We start from the raw sequence: 12,243 nt of genomic DNA on the forward strand, positions 1-12,243 counted from the left end.
TTTTAAGAGCAAAACAATAAAATAACTAGTTAGCACTTTGCTGTTAGTGTCTAGCCAATTGGATGGGAATCTTCTGGTGCAGATAATGTGCAAACAGTGGATGACCATCAGCCAAAGTTCTAACTTTTTAGAATGAATTGTCTATTTATCCTCAATGTGGAGTGTGAAGATTGAAGACATGCAATTGATGTTAAAGCTTATGCCGCATAAGATGTTCCAATATTCATAATAGCAGAAGATATTTCGAAACAAACACGAGAACACTGCATACTTGAATGCGCAAGGAAATGCAAGCAAAAGAGGAGAGACAAAATATTGAACTTATGTTGCAACCTTCTCCTCTTAGCAACACAGAAGTTATCCAGAAGTCTAGACGATAAACACTTCAGTTTGCGATCAGGTTAGAAGTAATGCAAATTACAAACGCACAATGATACAAAATTTATAAGGAAAATAAGAGTACACTCACAAGCAAAACCAAACCATGTTAAAAGGAACACAGTACCCAAGGAATTACAGCTTTGTAAAACAGAATGGAGAAGGCTTTTCTTCCACCGTAGCACTAAATCCGTAGCAATAAAACATGAAGTATTTGGCATACATATTTGAATGCATAACCAATCGATCAATTGCATTGCCACAGCTTGCTTGAGAATCACTGTCTAGAAATATTACTGCTTGAGCAACAACATTCATTATGCATTGAGTTCAGAAAGAGATACTACCTCTGTTCCGAAATGTAAGCCTTTTTAGAAAGCTAATAGGCTTACATTTTAGAACGGAGGTAATAGATGGCAATTCCATCAGTTTTGCTGAATTCCATTTACATAATCATAACAATACACGGAAGAAAAAATCAATCTGTCGCTATTAATTGTTGAAAGAATATACAAAGAAATGAGAGGTAACAAATATAGGCTAACCTGTATGACTATCAAAAAAGAGAAATGAGCTGCAGGGAACATAGTCTCACCATGCCTATTGCAAGTAACAGAGTTTACCATCCAGCCAGACATGAACTTGAAAACAATAATATGGTAGTGCCAGTCATATATACCTGGAGAAGCAAATAAGTAATGCCTGAAGCCCCAAACAGGAAACTCCATTCAGATTCACACTACCCAGAAATCTCCATTTTGGACACGTCAGAAACTGTTGATTGTATAGATAAGACACATAACAATGACAGAATATCATCTTGCTAACACTGCGGATGTTTTCATTGGAACATTAACTCACAGTACAGTAGCACATGATCTTAGATTTCCCCTCAGGCCCTCACACTAGAGCTCAGTGAAGAAATCAATCCACAACACGCACACTTCGTTTTCACAATCTAGGAAGGGCAACAAAAATACTAGTGTGCAGCATGGAAGAAGGCACATCCCTATTTAGCAGTCCAAGATCCAACACACCAGATAGGCCATTCTTACAGTCATTATACCTTGTGTTGAAACAAAAAAAATGAGGCTTAGCCAGAGGAACAATAGCAGAAGTAGAGAAATATATTGAAATTTCATGTATGAGACCAACCTACTGCAAAATCTGAATTCATCTTGAATAAATTCAGTATATGCACAACCAGTACAGAAGTGAGAAGAACAACTGTTCTCTCTGCCTACAATATTTGGAACGATTGATTTTACCCAATACTACATCTCTATTCCAAGACTTGGGTCTGCTCCTCCTAATTTACTTTGAAATGTAAATACTGAGTTGGTTGTTCATGGCCATCTCTAAATTCTTAAAAAAAGAGGGGAATGCAAGCCCTTCATTTACACCAAAAGACCCAAGAAGAACTGGTGACCTGGGTTTCCTCCTTATACTACTAGCTCCTACTTATTCACCACTATCATCAATGGAAAGTGAGTTACCGAGAATAACTTTTGGTCAGCCACTACGGGACTGCGAGGAGCTCTCCGGCCGGCTGCTGCCCCGACCGAAGCAGCCAAAGAGGTTCCTAAACACACGGCGAATCCGGCCTTCGCCGCCGTCCACCTGCCCTTCCCCCTCCGGCCATGTCACCCGCCTTGGGCCGACCCCGTTGCTGAACCCACCGTCCAGCTCCGTGTAGACGACCGGCAGCTGCTCCCTGGGCCCGCCGGCGAACCTCCCGACCGCGAATCCGCCGCGGGGGAGCCGCCAGATGGTGAGCCCGGCATCCGCCTCGGCCTCGGGTACAGCCGCCGCGGGCAGCTCGCTGCGGCAGATGGGGCAGGAGTTGCGGAGCGAGAGCCAGGGGAGGATGCAGTCGTGGTGGTAGACGTGCTTGCAGGGCATCTCGCGGGCGGCGGCGCCGGGCTCGAAGGCCTCCTGGCAGACGGCGCAGTGGGCGCCGCCGCCGGCGGGGACGGTGACGGACGGCATGGACTCGACGGCCGCCTTGGAGGCCGGCGGGCGCGGGGCCGCCGCCTCCAGCCGGGAGAACTGGTCCAGCAGGCGGTGGAAGCCGGACCCCATGAGCAGGTGCGAGACGTCCCCCGGCAGCGGCCGCAGCCCGTCGCCGGACCCGTCCTCGTAGTAGAGCTCGAAGCCCGAGAGCGAGCCGCCGCGGAGCACGATGACCGGGTTCATCGCGCCGCGCCGGCCGCTGCCGCCGCCGCCGCGCTGCGGCGGCGGCGGCGGCGGGTGCGGGAACTGCTCGAGGAAGCCGCCGTCGCAGTCCGGGCAGACGACGGTGGCAGGGGAGACCCGCACGAAGCGGCTGCAGTGGTAGCACCAGTAGGACACCGGAGAAGACGCCATCGGTCGGAGCGGGAAAAAAAACCTCCTCCCTCCCCCGCAGCAAATCCTCGCGGGCGAATCGGACCGGAAGCCGGTCAGCTCCAGCCGCGGCCGCGGGCGCAGATCGAGCGGACGGCCGGAGGGTCGGATCTGAGCCGGAATCCCCAAATCGAATTTCGAAATGGGGGTTTCGGGCAGCGGAGGAGACTTGGGGGAGAGGAGGAGGGGAAGAGGGGAATTGCGTGGTGGGTGAGTGGGTGGTTTCGTTTTTTATGTGGGACGGCGCCGCGCACTCGCGGCGGTGACGTCGCAGCTGACGGCGAGTGGCCGGGCTCACGGTGTTAACCGGCCGTGCGTTAACCTTGACTGGTCAACTCAGCTGGCTATGGGGAGTCAAAGCGGAGGAGGACGGGATCGGCGGTGTCCGGATAGGCTCCGCCGCGTGTAGATGGACGGCGATGTCTGACTTCGACCTACTCGGAACAAGCAGCAAATTTTTATTTCCTTTCTTTTTAATCATCGGACATTGTTGGTTGCGGCTTGGCTTGATCCAAGTCATCTACAAGTACGGAGCAAGATGAAATAATGGAATAAAAATTCAAGCTCATATTCATGAGCGAAAATTGAAATGTAGCTGGCAGAATTAGCAAAGTAAATAGAGTTGTAGTAGTACAAGATTGCTTAATAAGTAGCCCATATATGTTGCATTTTTCTCGTTCATTTTTATTAGTGTGTGATGTCATCAAATTGTAGTTACAACTCATCATTAGTACGAATCACGATGCAAATTTAACGGTTGAGAGACTTTTTTTCTAATTGCAACCTCATATTGTTTCTAAACGACCCCTTATACGTAATTTAGTCCCTTATCCGCCCGAGTGAACTTAACTCCTTATAATTCAAGGAGTTAAACACTAGCCGCACCTGATGGGACCTTATATGTAACCTATTTTTTTAGACCAATTCTTTTAGCCTTTCTCCTATACATACAAAACGGATTGACAAAAAAAAAACATACATACAGTTTATGAAATAGGGAAACTAAAATTAAAACATGCTAAGCTCATTGAAAAATCACCACATTGATCAAATTCACCCTAAGAGATACCATATCGATCAAATTCATCCAGAAAAAACCCCATCGATCAATTTCTTCCAAGATGGAACAACATCGATCAAGATGTATCTAGCACCTCCAAAAGTCATGATCTACAATCCCATCTCTCACTACCATCTGAATGTCCAAGGATGTCACCTAGAGGGGGTGAATAGGCGGTTATAAAACTTCTACTTGAGGACTTGAACAAGTGCGGAATAAAACTATGTTTTACTTGTCAAGCACAAAGCCTACAAACTAGGAATTGCATATGTGCACCAACAACCTATGCTAAACAAGATAAGCAACAACGTGATAGAAATCTATATATAGAACATCAAGCACGAAAGCTATCACAATGTAAAGTTCATAGGTAAAGGAGCTCGGGTTGAGAAGTAACCGAGGCACGATGTATCCCGAAGTTCACACCCTTGCGGGTGCTACTCTCCGTTGGAGCCATGTGGAGGCACAAGGCACTCCAATATGCCACTAAGGCCACCGTACTCTCCTCGAGCCTTTCCCACCAAAGAGAAAGTCTCGATCCACTAAGGGACCCTGAGGGTGGTAACCGAGCCCGTACAATCTTGGGGCAAACACCCAAGTATCAAGGTTGAGGCACACTCCACAACAACCGGAGGCTCTCACAAACAACGCCACAACGGCTTCAACGCGCCACAATGCAATAACACCACAAAGGCTACCATGCCACAAAGGCAACAATGCCACAAGGGCAACAGTGCCACAAAGGCTACTATGCCACAAAGGCGACAAGGACACAAATGCAACAACATCACTAAGGTCTACAAGCCGTCTAGGGTTCTAAGAACCCAAGAGGTAATACTCACGAACTCCCACGAGACTGAAACCCCGTAGAGAACCCAAACCAATGCACCTAAAATGCGATGGCAAAGAACACCACTAAGATGCCCAAGTCCTTCACTCCCAAATTCCAACAAAGCTACAAAAGCTATTGAGAGAATAAGGGAGGAAGAACAAATAGTAGGAGGAACCCCAAATTACTCCAAGATCTAGATCTATCAAGATCCCCTCACAAGGAGAGGGATTCAAATGGTGGAGCAGTGGATCTAGATCTCCTCTTTCTTTTCCCTCAAAAAGATGCACGAAGTATAGGAGGAAACAAGAGGAGGAAGAAGCTCTTATAGGTCAACAATGGAGGAGAGAGAATCATAGAGGAGGAGCTGTGTGTGAACAGGTGGAAGAAAGGTATAAATAGGGGTCCAGAAAATGTGTCAGTTTGGGCAGAAAACCGGGCAGATTCGCGCTCGGCCGGTACTACCGCTTGTTGAAGCGATACTACCTCTCGCGCAGAAAACAGGCAGAAAACAGTTGAAAACACGACCCTAACCGGTACTACTGATGTGTGGGGCGGTACTACCATTCGTATCAAAATAGTGCAAACAGAAGCTAGAGCTTGTCATGAGAATGGACACAAGCTCTAAAACATCTCATGGATAAGAACCAACAACAACCAAAAAACACGATGCAATGCATGCAAGAGTTTAAGCTCTTTCCGAACGATGCGACCAAGTGATGCATTCGAGAGCCCTCTTGATAGAGCGGCCAACTATCCTATCAAGAACAAACCTTGACCTTGTGCATTCCACTCGAGCCAGCAAGCTCCGTCTTCATCCCACTTCAACATTGCATATGCCACCGTCTTCATCCAACTTCTTCAACAATGCACACGTCACTATCTTCATCCAACTTCTTCAACATACACACCACCATCTTCATCCATCTTCTACATCGTGTTCATCCATCTTCTTAATTACACTTGATCTTCTTCATTGCACTTAATCTTCTTCATCTTGTAACCTTGAGACCAACATATGGCTCAAGCATTGCCTATGTACATAACCTAAGAGAGAACCTCAATGCACCCATTAGTCCATAGGGATTGTCATCAATTACTAGACCACACATGGGGGCTCCATGTCCTTTCACCATCATCTACGAACAAACTCAAACATGTCAATGATCATCATCAAAGCCAACGAGGCCACCACCACCAAATCCACCACGTACATCATCACAAACAAGGATCTCTTGACGAGTGCGCTCCCAAATAGATCCTTGTCGTGGCATCTATCGTGTTTTGATCCATGAACATGATAGCATGTTTGTCGGCCTTCTCTTTTTGTTAACATTTTGCTCCTCAAGTGCAAGACGATGCTCCTCGGTCCTTGTCTTGGATCTCCACTTTTCATCCTCCAATGTCTTTGAGCTCATTCCACCTTGCCAACTTGTCTTCTTTGCATTCCCCCCCCCCCCCCCCCCAATGCCTTCTTCGTCGTCTCAATCATAGAAACAAGCTCATCCTTGTAGGGCCGACTTCCCATCTCTTCTTCCTCTTCTTCTGGCCTCTTGTGATGTTCCTCCTCATCATCATCATCACCAACCTCAACGCTAATGATTATATGTGACCTCTTTGGTGTGGTCTCGTAATTCCTCCTGGACCACTTCTCATTACCAACTAGGTCCTTGTAGCGATGGTGCAAAGCAAACCCCTATGTCCACCCTTCTTGTTGTGATGCTTGCATAGCTCTTAATGATATGCCTGTACACGGTAATCGGCACCCCACTCGGTGGTGCAACTTTAATTTGATCTACACATCTGGACATCAGTTGCATTGCTCTTGAATGGTGTGCCAATTGTGGCCAAGTGAGCCTTGAGTGCGGTTAGATGGAACAATGACAATTGTTGGTGTAGTAGCCCTCAATCCAACTCCAAAACTTGTCCTTCGATTGATTTTTGCCCACCGTTGCATCAAGCGACACATTCCTCCAAGCATGGCAAAGAGAAATATCTTCTTGTACGTCCTAGTTTTGTGTCCTTGACCTCCTCGCACCCCTTGTGTATCTTCTTATGCCAATGCCACCTCTTCCTCCTTTTCATTGGCCACCTCCTCATCTTGATCAAACCGGAGATCATCAAGGCCTAGCGTGTTTGCCGATTCCGATTGTGTCATGAGGTCGGCCACCTCCAACTCAGTTGTCCTATAACCAAAAAAATTATTGGCGTTAAAACAACAACAACTATATTGGTGGCTAACGAATCGACGATGTGGACTAGAAAAAGAGAAGAATTTACCCCTATGGTGTTCCATCGAGCACTTTGTAGGCGTTTAACCCCGGTGGCGATTGTGGAGACCGGACGCCCCAGCTGACGAGGCGCAAAGGTGGGTGGAGACGTGATAGTTGCCTTGGGTGTTGCCGCCGACTATCAAAATATAAAAGGACACAAACATCTCAGATACTAAAAAACAAAACCAACTAATAAATAAATAATACAATTAATTGTGTAAAAATGTTGTCAGGCTAATTAAACATGTTGTATGGTTACATGCAAAGTTTGCATTTATGAGCAACATCTTACAAGCTGGGACAAAGCTGCTCATTGCCACCAGCATTAGCTGAATCCGTCACTAAATCTCCACTAAGCACTCTTTATGTGTAAAAATGACACCATTCAACATACAACTGACACCATCGGGGTCAATTTTCTAGTTCCATCCCTATCCTGCTTACGAGGTAAAATCATGGAAAAAAATAGCGCGCTATTCCAACGCTAATAGCACGCTATAGCATATCTGGAGAGCTGTCGCTACGCTATTTCGGCGCTATAGCGCGCTATTCGCGTTAATAGCACGCTATAGCATGCTAATAGCGTATTTTTAGACCCACGCTATTTTTTTATAGCACGCTATTTTTTTCCTTGGGTAAAATTCTAATCAAATTTTCTTAAATAAAGTTAGTAGCTATGTATAGATGGAAAATGCAATTTTGATAGTGGCCTTGTAAATAAGAACGGAGGAAGTACTAAGATTACTTTATAATTAGGCGGTATGCTGCATTTTCTGGTTCATTTTTATAAGTCGTACACACGTTTTATGTTGTCCGGCGAATAATCAACACAACCTAATATATACGTAGGTTTGGCAGCACATACTAGTACGATAATATTTGAAAAAGGATCACGAATTTGTAGTCGACAAAGGTGGAATGAGCTTCACGAAGTAGCAAAATTACCTTCGTCTTGTAAAATAGTGTCAAGGAAGCACTCGTTCTCATTTCATACCTTTTCTGACGCATATTCTTCCTGCACTTTTGGTAAGCTTTGCACGCGTTGCCCGTCGTATGGCCTGCGTCTCGTGTCTCCCAGACCAAGGACGACGATTCACGGCTTCCACCAGATACTTGTGCCTGCGAGGTGGTGTGGTCACCATTACAGCAACAAACTTCTTTTTGACAAGAGAAAACCGATGACTCACCGGCAGTAGATTCAGCGCCGGGGTCAAAAGTTCCCTGCTGCCTGTAACCGCCTCAAGTTCTTAACCACTCAAATAAATGGAGCCGCTCCGAGCCATACAAACCCCAGCTGTTTCCAGTGGTGCTACACGCCATGACACGACTGCCAGAAAAAGACCATCACACTGCCTACGTGGCACAAACTGGCCAGGTGTCAAAACCCCAGCAAGGTTGACATGCACCCAAGTCCACGTCAGGAAAGGGGTTTGAGATCTACACCACAGAAGCAACAAAGAAATTTCAGGAGCTGTCATGTTCAAGAAAGTCATGCTACACTACTCCATGTCTGCTGCTGAAGATAGAGGGCTGACAAGAAGCTTCCTCCCCATAACTTGCGGTCTTGCATATCCATGATCACTGTCAATATACCCTATACAGAATTTCGATTTTCAACTCCTATTGTGTAGTATAAAAGTGCGTGTGACCATGTACATGGGTTCGGTTCATGTGCTTATCCGAGCGCGAGGTGGTAGAAGAGTGGTCGCAATTCGCACATTACATCAGAAAATTACCTAACAAGATGCTTCTCCTACAAAAATATTGCTTCGCTCCGGCGCCCAACATGCACGCATATGATATACCCAATCATGAACCCCTCGTTCTGCAACAGCTTTCCAGGTTCTGCTGAGGCTACACATGTCCACGCGTGGCCCAGCAGCATCCAACAGCCCGTTCACAGCTACTAGCTTTTGGCACATATGTTCATAGCTAGCTTTTGGCGTCCACATATATAGTCGTACGGCACATTTCAGAATGGACGGACCTAGTTTTCCGCACTTCCAGAAGGAAAGCAACCCCCAACGAACACAGATATAGCTGTCCTTCTCAAGGTTCACGCGCGAAAGGCAATTGCCTAACTATCCTGAATCCCAAAGAAGCAACGAAATATCCGAAATATCTAAAATCATGCGGGTACCCAAAAGCGTGCAATGTGCATATAATTCAACGAACAAAAAAAAGGCTGGTTTGATGCCTAGTGCTTCGGTCTCGATTTCAGTATTTGGGAGGACTGTGCAAGCTTTTTCAGCATGGGAACCACCAACTGTTGATCGGCATCGACAGCAGAATAGTGCCACTGTTCAGGACGGAGGACCGCACGAACCGACGTAAGTAGGCATGAAGGGCCCAGCAAAACTCAAAGTGACCATACTGTATTTGCATTCAGGAGTAACATTGTTGACGAGGCAACTCGAGAAAGAGATATGAACAGAACTGACACAAGAAAGAAGCTGCAGCTCTTCAGAATGACACAAAACCAGCGCAAAAATGGAGCACTGTTGAGTGAATGTCGTAGATTTCTCTGCATTAATACCAAATGGAGCACTGTGAGTGGATGTATAAACCAAATTACAAATAGAATGGAATTTTGAACATCAAGAACCAAAGAATTACTAAAGAGGAAACTGAATCTCAGGCCTAGATACCACGCAAGCAGCTAAATACATGATCCAGGTTCAAGCAGCAAACAAGAGTACAAGACTACCATGAGGGGGTTTCGATCTATCTCAAAAACAGCTCATCTGTGAAAGGTCAAACTAACAACATTTCGTGTTTATGCAGAGAGAGATATCTAGTGCTACCACACGTTGCTACCAGCCTCCAAATTAATTAAAGCAAAAAAAAAAATGTTAGGTAGGTCATTTCTATAATCAAGCATCCTGCACAATCACTACTAGAAGGATGATATTTATCTTTTCACACTTTTTATTTTAGGATGTCTCTCCGTATAAACACAAAAGGAGCCATTCTGTGAAAGGTCAAAATAACAATATATTTTGTTTATATAGAAAATATCCAGTGCTACCACACGTTGCTACCAGCCTACAAATTTAGGGAAAAAAAGCATTAAATAGGCCATTTATATAATCAAGCACCCTGTACAAACTATACTGAAAAAACGCTAGCTATATTTTTTGCGCTTTTTATTCAGGGATATGGCTCACAACAGATCTTGTCTGTTTTGTTCCTAAATTCTAAAGCAGATCTAAATTATAAACTATATGAAATGATAGAATGATCTTATTGGCAATGTTGTCCGAATTTTCAAGACAATTGTATCATTCTTTGAGTGGTGGCAGTCTGGCAGACCCTTTTCTTTTCTCATGTTTCTACCATCCTATTCTCATGTGTTATATGCAAATTTAGCCTCTATCTTAACAGCTGCCAATTGGTATCGCCTCAATCCTTCCATTTGTGAATGATTCTGATAAGAAAACAGATTTGGTTGGTGAATTGTTTGCTCCTCGATTTCCAGGATAGATTCAAATAAGAAATTATATGACATGATAGATTGAGTTTATGCCAAAAATATCGGAGTCTTCAATAAAATTTTCTACCATCTTTGAAGCAGTGGCAGGTCCCGCTTTATTCTCATGTTTCTACCTTCTTGTTGTAAACCCAAACATCACAAAGAAAAGATAGAGGCCCACATGTGTGCGATGCAAATTTTAGCTGCTCAGTTAACATCAACAATTTGGCATCGCCTCCATCCTTCCATCTGTGAATGATTTTCAGAACATAAGCCGTTTCGGTGGTCAAAATGATGTTGTACGAGACTGTAACGATATCTGGTTGACGCTGCCCACACCCTCCTTGTCAACAAAACAATCATCTTAAGTGAAATGCATATGTGACTTTTCCACAAGTGTGCATATAAGTATTCATGGAAGTAGCACGGAAGAACTGTAACAGGAGAAAAAACCTGATATGTTCTCTATTAGGTTGCCACCCAAATGCGTAAGGGTATGCACACTAATGTTGCATACTCATGGCCTGAAGGGCACTTCAGTATTATAGCATGGCACTGTGCCCACTTACTAATGTATGACTACAGAGTTTGGCTTCCTTAAATTCAGAAAGATAAGCAAACTATCCCAAAAGTTAACTGACAAAAAACACAATCTTCAACGCTGTAGAATTTGTTGATTCTATGGCAAAATAACACTGTATTACCTATAGGAACATATTATTTGAGAGATATTTTCAAACACAAAATCTTTCATATATGAGTGGGAGATGTTTCTTTCATCCAGTACGACAAATTGACAATGCAACTAACTTGCAGTTGCAAGGCATGCAATAAACTTTTGCTGTGACACCATTAACTGTTGTTCTACTCCCTAGGAAAATAGCAATTGTTTACAACTGCAATACAAAATTCTGCTAGTGGTAGCATATGCAGTGGTTGGCTACTTCTATCTCATACCCATGTTCTCAATATGAGACAAAACCTGACCCCAAAACTAAACCTATCTGATGTTGGATAAAAAATTGCTGCTACTAGAAGAAACTAAAGCAGGAAAATGAAAAATTGCTGGCATTGGGGTTACAGAAGAACAAGCCATGGTCGCTCACATTGGGTGTTACAGAGGAGCCATTCATCGCCGATTTCTTTTCCTTTTGTTCGCCTTGGCCCTCTTCTTCCTGGCCTCCTCTTTCTGCCTCTCGGCCTCCTCCCTCTCAAACTTCTCGCTCTCCCTCTTCTGCAAGAAGTCCTGCACCGCCAAATAAATGACCTGCCATGCCAACAAAAAAAAAGTAACCATAGAATAACGGATCAATTACACGAGTAATCAGGAACGACAATGAAAAACAACACTATCCAGCAATGCAGCATGCTGCTCGGTGTCACCAAACGCGTCACCTACCCCGATGGTGAGGAGGGAGAGCCCCACGAACGCGATTGTGAGCAGAGCGGACACCACGGTGGCTGTGATGGTGCTGTCGTCGGAAGCCACCCTCATCATCTCCGGGGTCTGCTCCACTTCCTCGAAGGCGGCGGCGACCGGGCGCAGCCTCGTCGAGAGGCGCAGGCGCCCCGCGGCTCCTCCGCCGACATTCCTGGAGCGGCGAGGAGCAGCGGACCTCGAGGAGAGCGCCGGCGCGGGTGGCGCGAGGGGGAGGAGGAGGAGCGAGAGGGAGCGCGCTGCCGCCATTATCCCGTCCCTCGCGCCAGCGGAAGGGAGTGGAGTGAAATGAACGGTCGACACGGACGGAGAGATGGATGGGCCAATCTGGCGCGCGTTGATGGGCCTGCACGGGCCATCATGGGCCGGCGGCCTGCAGTGCGACCGCATGCGGGGCCGGGCGGCCGA

The 12,243-nt window shown here is 45.6% G+C and overlaps 2 protein-coding genes across 2 annotated transcripts; both read right to left on the bottom strand.

Annotated features, from left to right (window-relative positions):
- Positions 1-1,487: 1,487 nt before the first annotated feature.
- LOC127296028 (E3 ubiquitin-protein ligase RDUF2-like) lies at positions 1,488-2,981 on the bottom strand. Its single transcript, XM_051326050.2, has one exon. It carries the CDS (start codon positions 2,743-2,745, stop codon positions 1,891-1,893), a length of 855 nt encoding a protein of 284 aa, XP_051182010.1. The 5' UTR covers positions 2,746-2,981; the 3' UTR covers positions 1,488-1,890.
- A 6,299-nt stretch (positions 2,982-9,280) lies between these two features.
- On the bottom strand, positions 9,281-12,113 carry LOC127296031 (uncharacterized). The gene is made up of 3 exons (XM_051326055.2): positions 11,797-12,113; positions 11,504-11,664; positions 9,281-9,449 (listed from the first exon to the last, which is right to left on the bottom strand). Exons 1-2 carry the CDS (start codon positions 12,082-12,084, stop codon positions 11,527-11,529), a joined length of 426 nt encoding a protein of 141 aa, XP_051182015.1. The 5' UTR covers positions 12,085-12,113; the 3' UTR covers positions 9,281-9,449; positions 11,504-11,526.
- Between the last annotated feature and the right edge of the window lie 130 nt (positions 12,114-12,243).

The sequence above is a fragment of the Lolium perenne genome, chromosome 4 (assembly GCF_019359855.2).
Source record: "Lolium perenne isolate Kyuss_39 chromosome 4, Kyuss_2.0, whole genome shotgun sequence".
In the NCBI taxonomy this organism is placed as follows: domain Eukaryota; kingdom Viridiplantae; phylum Streptophyta; class Magnoliopsida; order Poales; family Poaceae; genus Lolium; species Lolium perenne.

Coding starts and splice junctions, on each gene's coding strand:
- LOC127296031 (XM_051326055.2), bottom strand. CDS start 12,084: ATGGCGGCAGCGCGCTCCCTCTCGCTCCTCCTCCTCCCCCTCGCGCCA. Junction 11,665..11,796: donor TCTCCCTCCTCACCATCGGG/GTAGGTGACGCG, acceptor TTGGCATGGCAG/GTCATTTATTTGGCGGTGCA.
- LOC127296028 (XM_051326050.2), bottom strand. CDS start 2,745: ATGGCGTCTTCTCCGGTGTCCTACTGGTGCTACCACTGCAGCCGCTTC.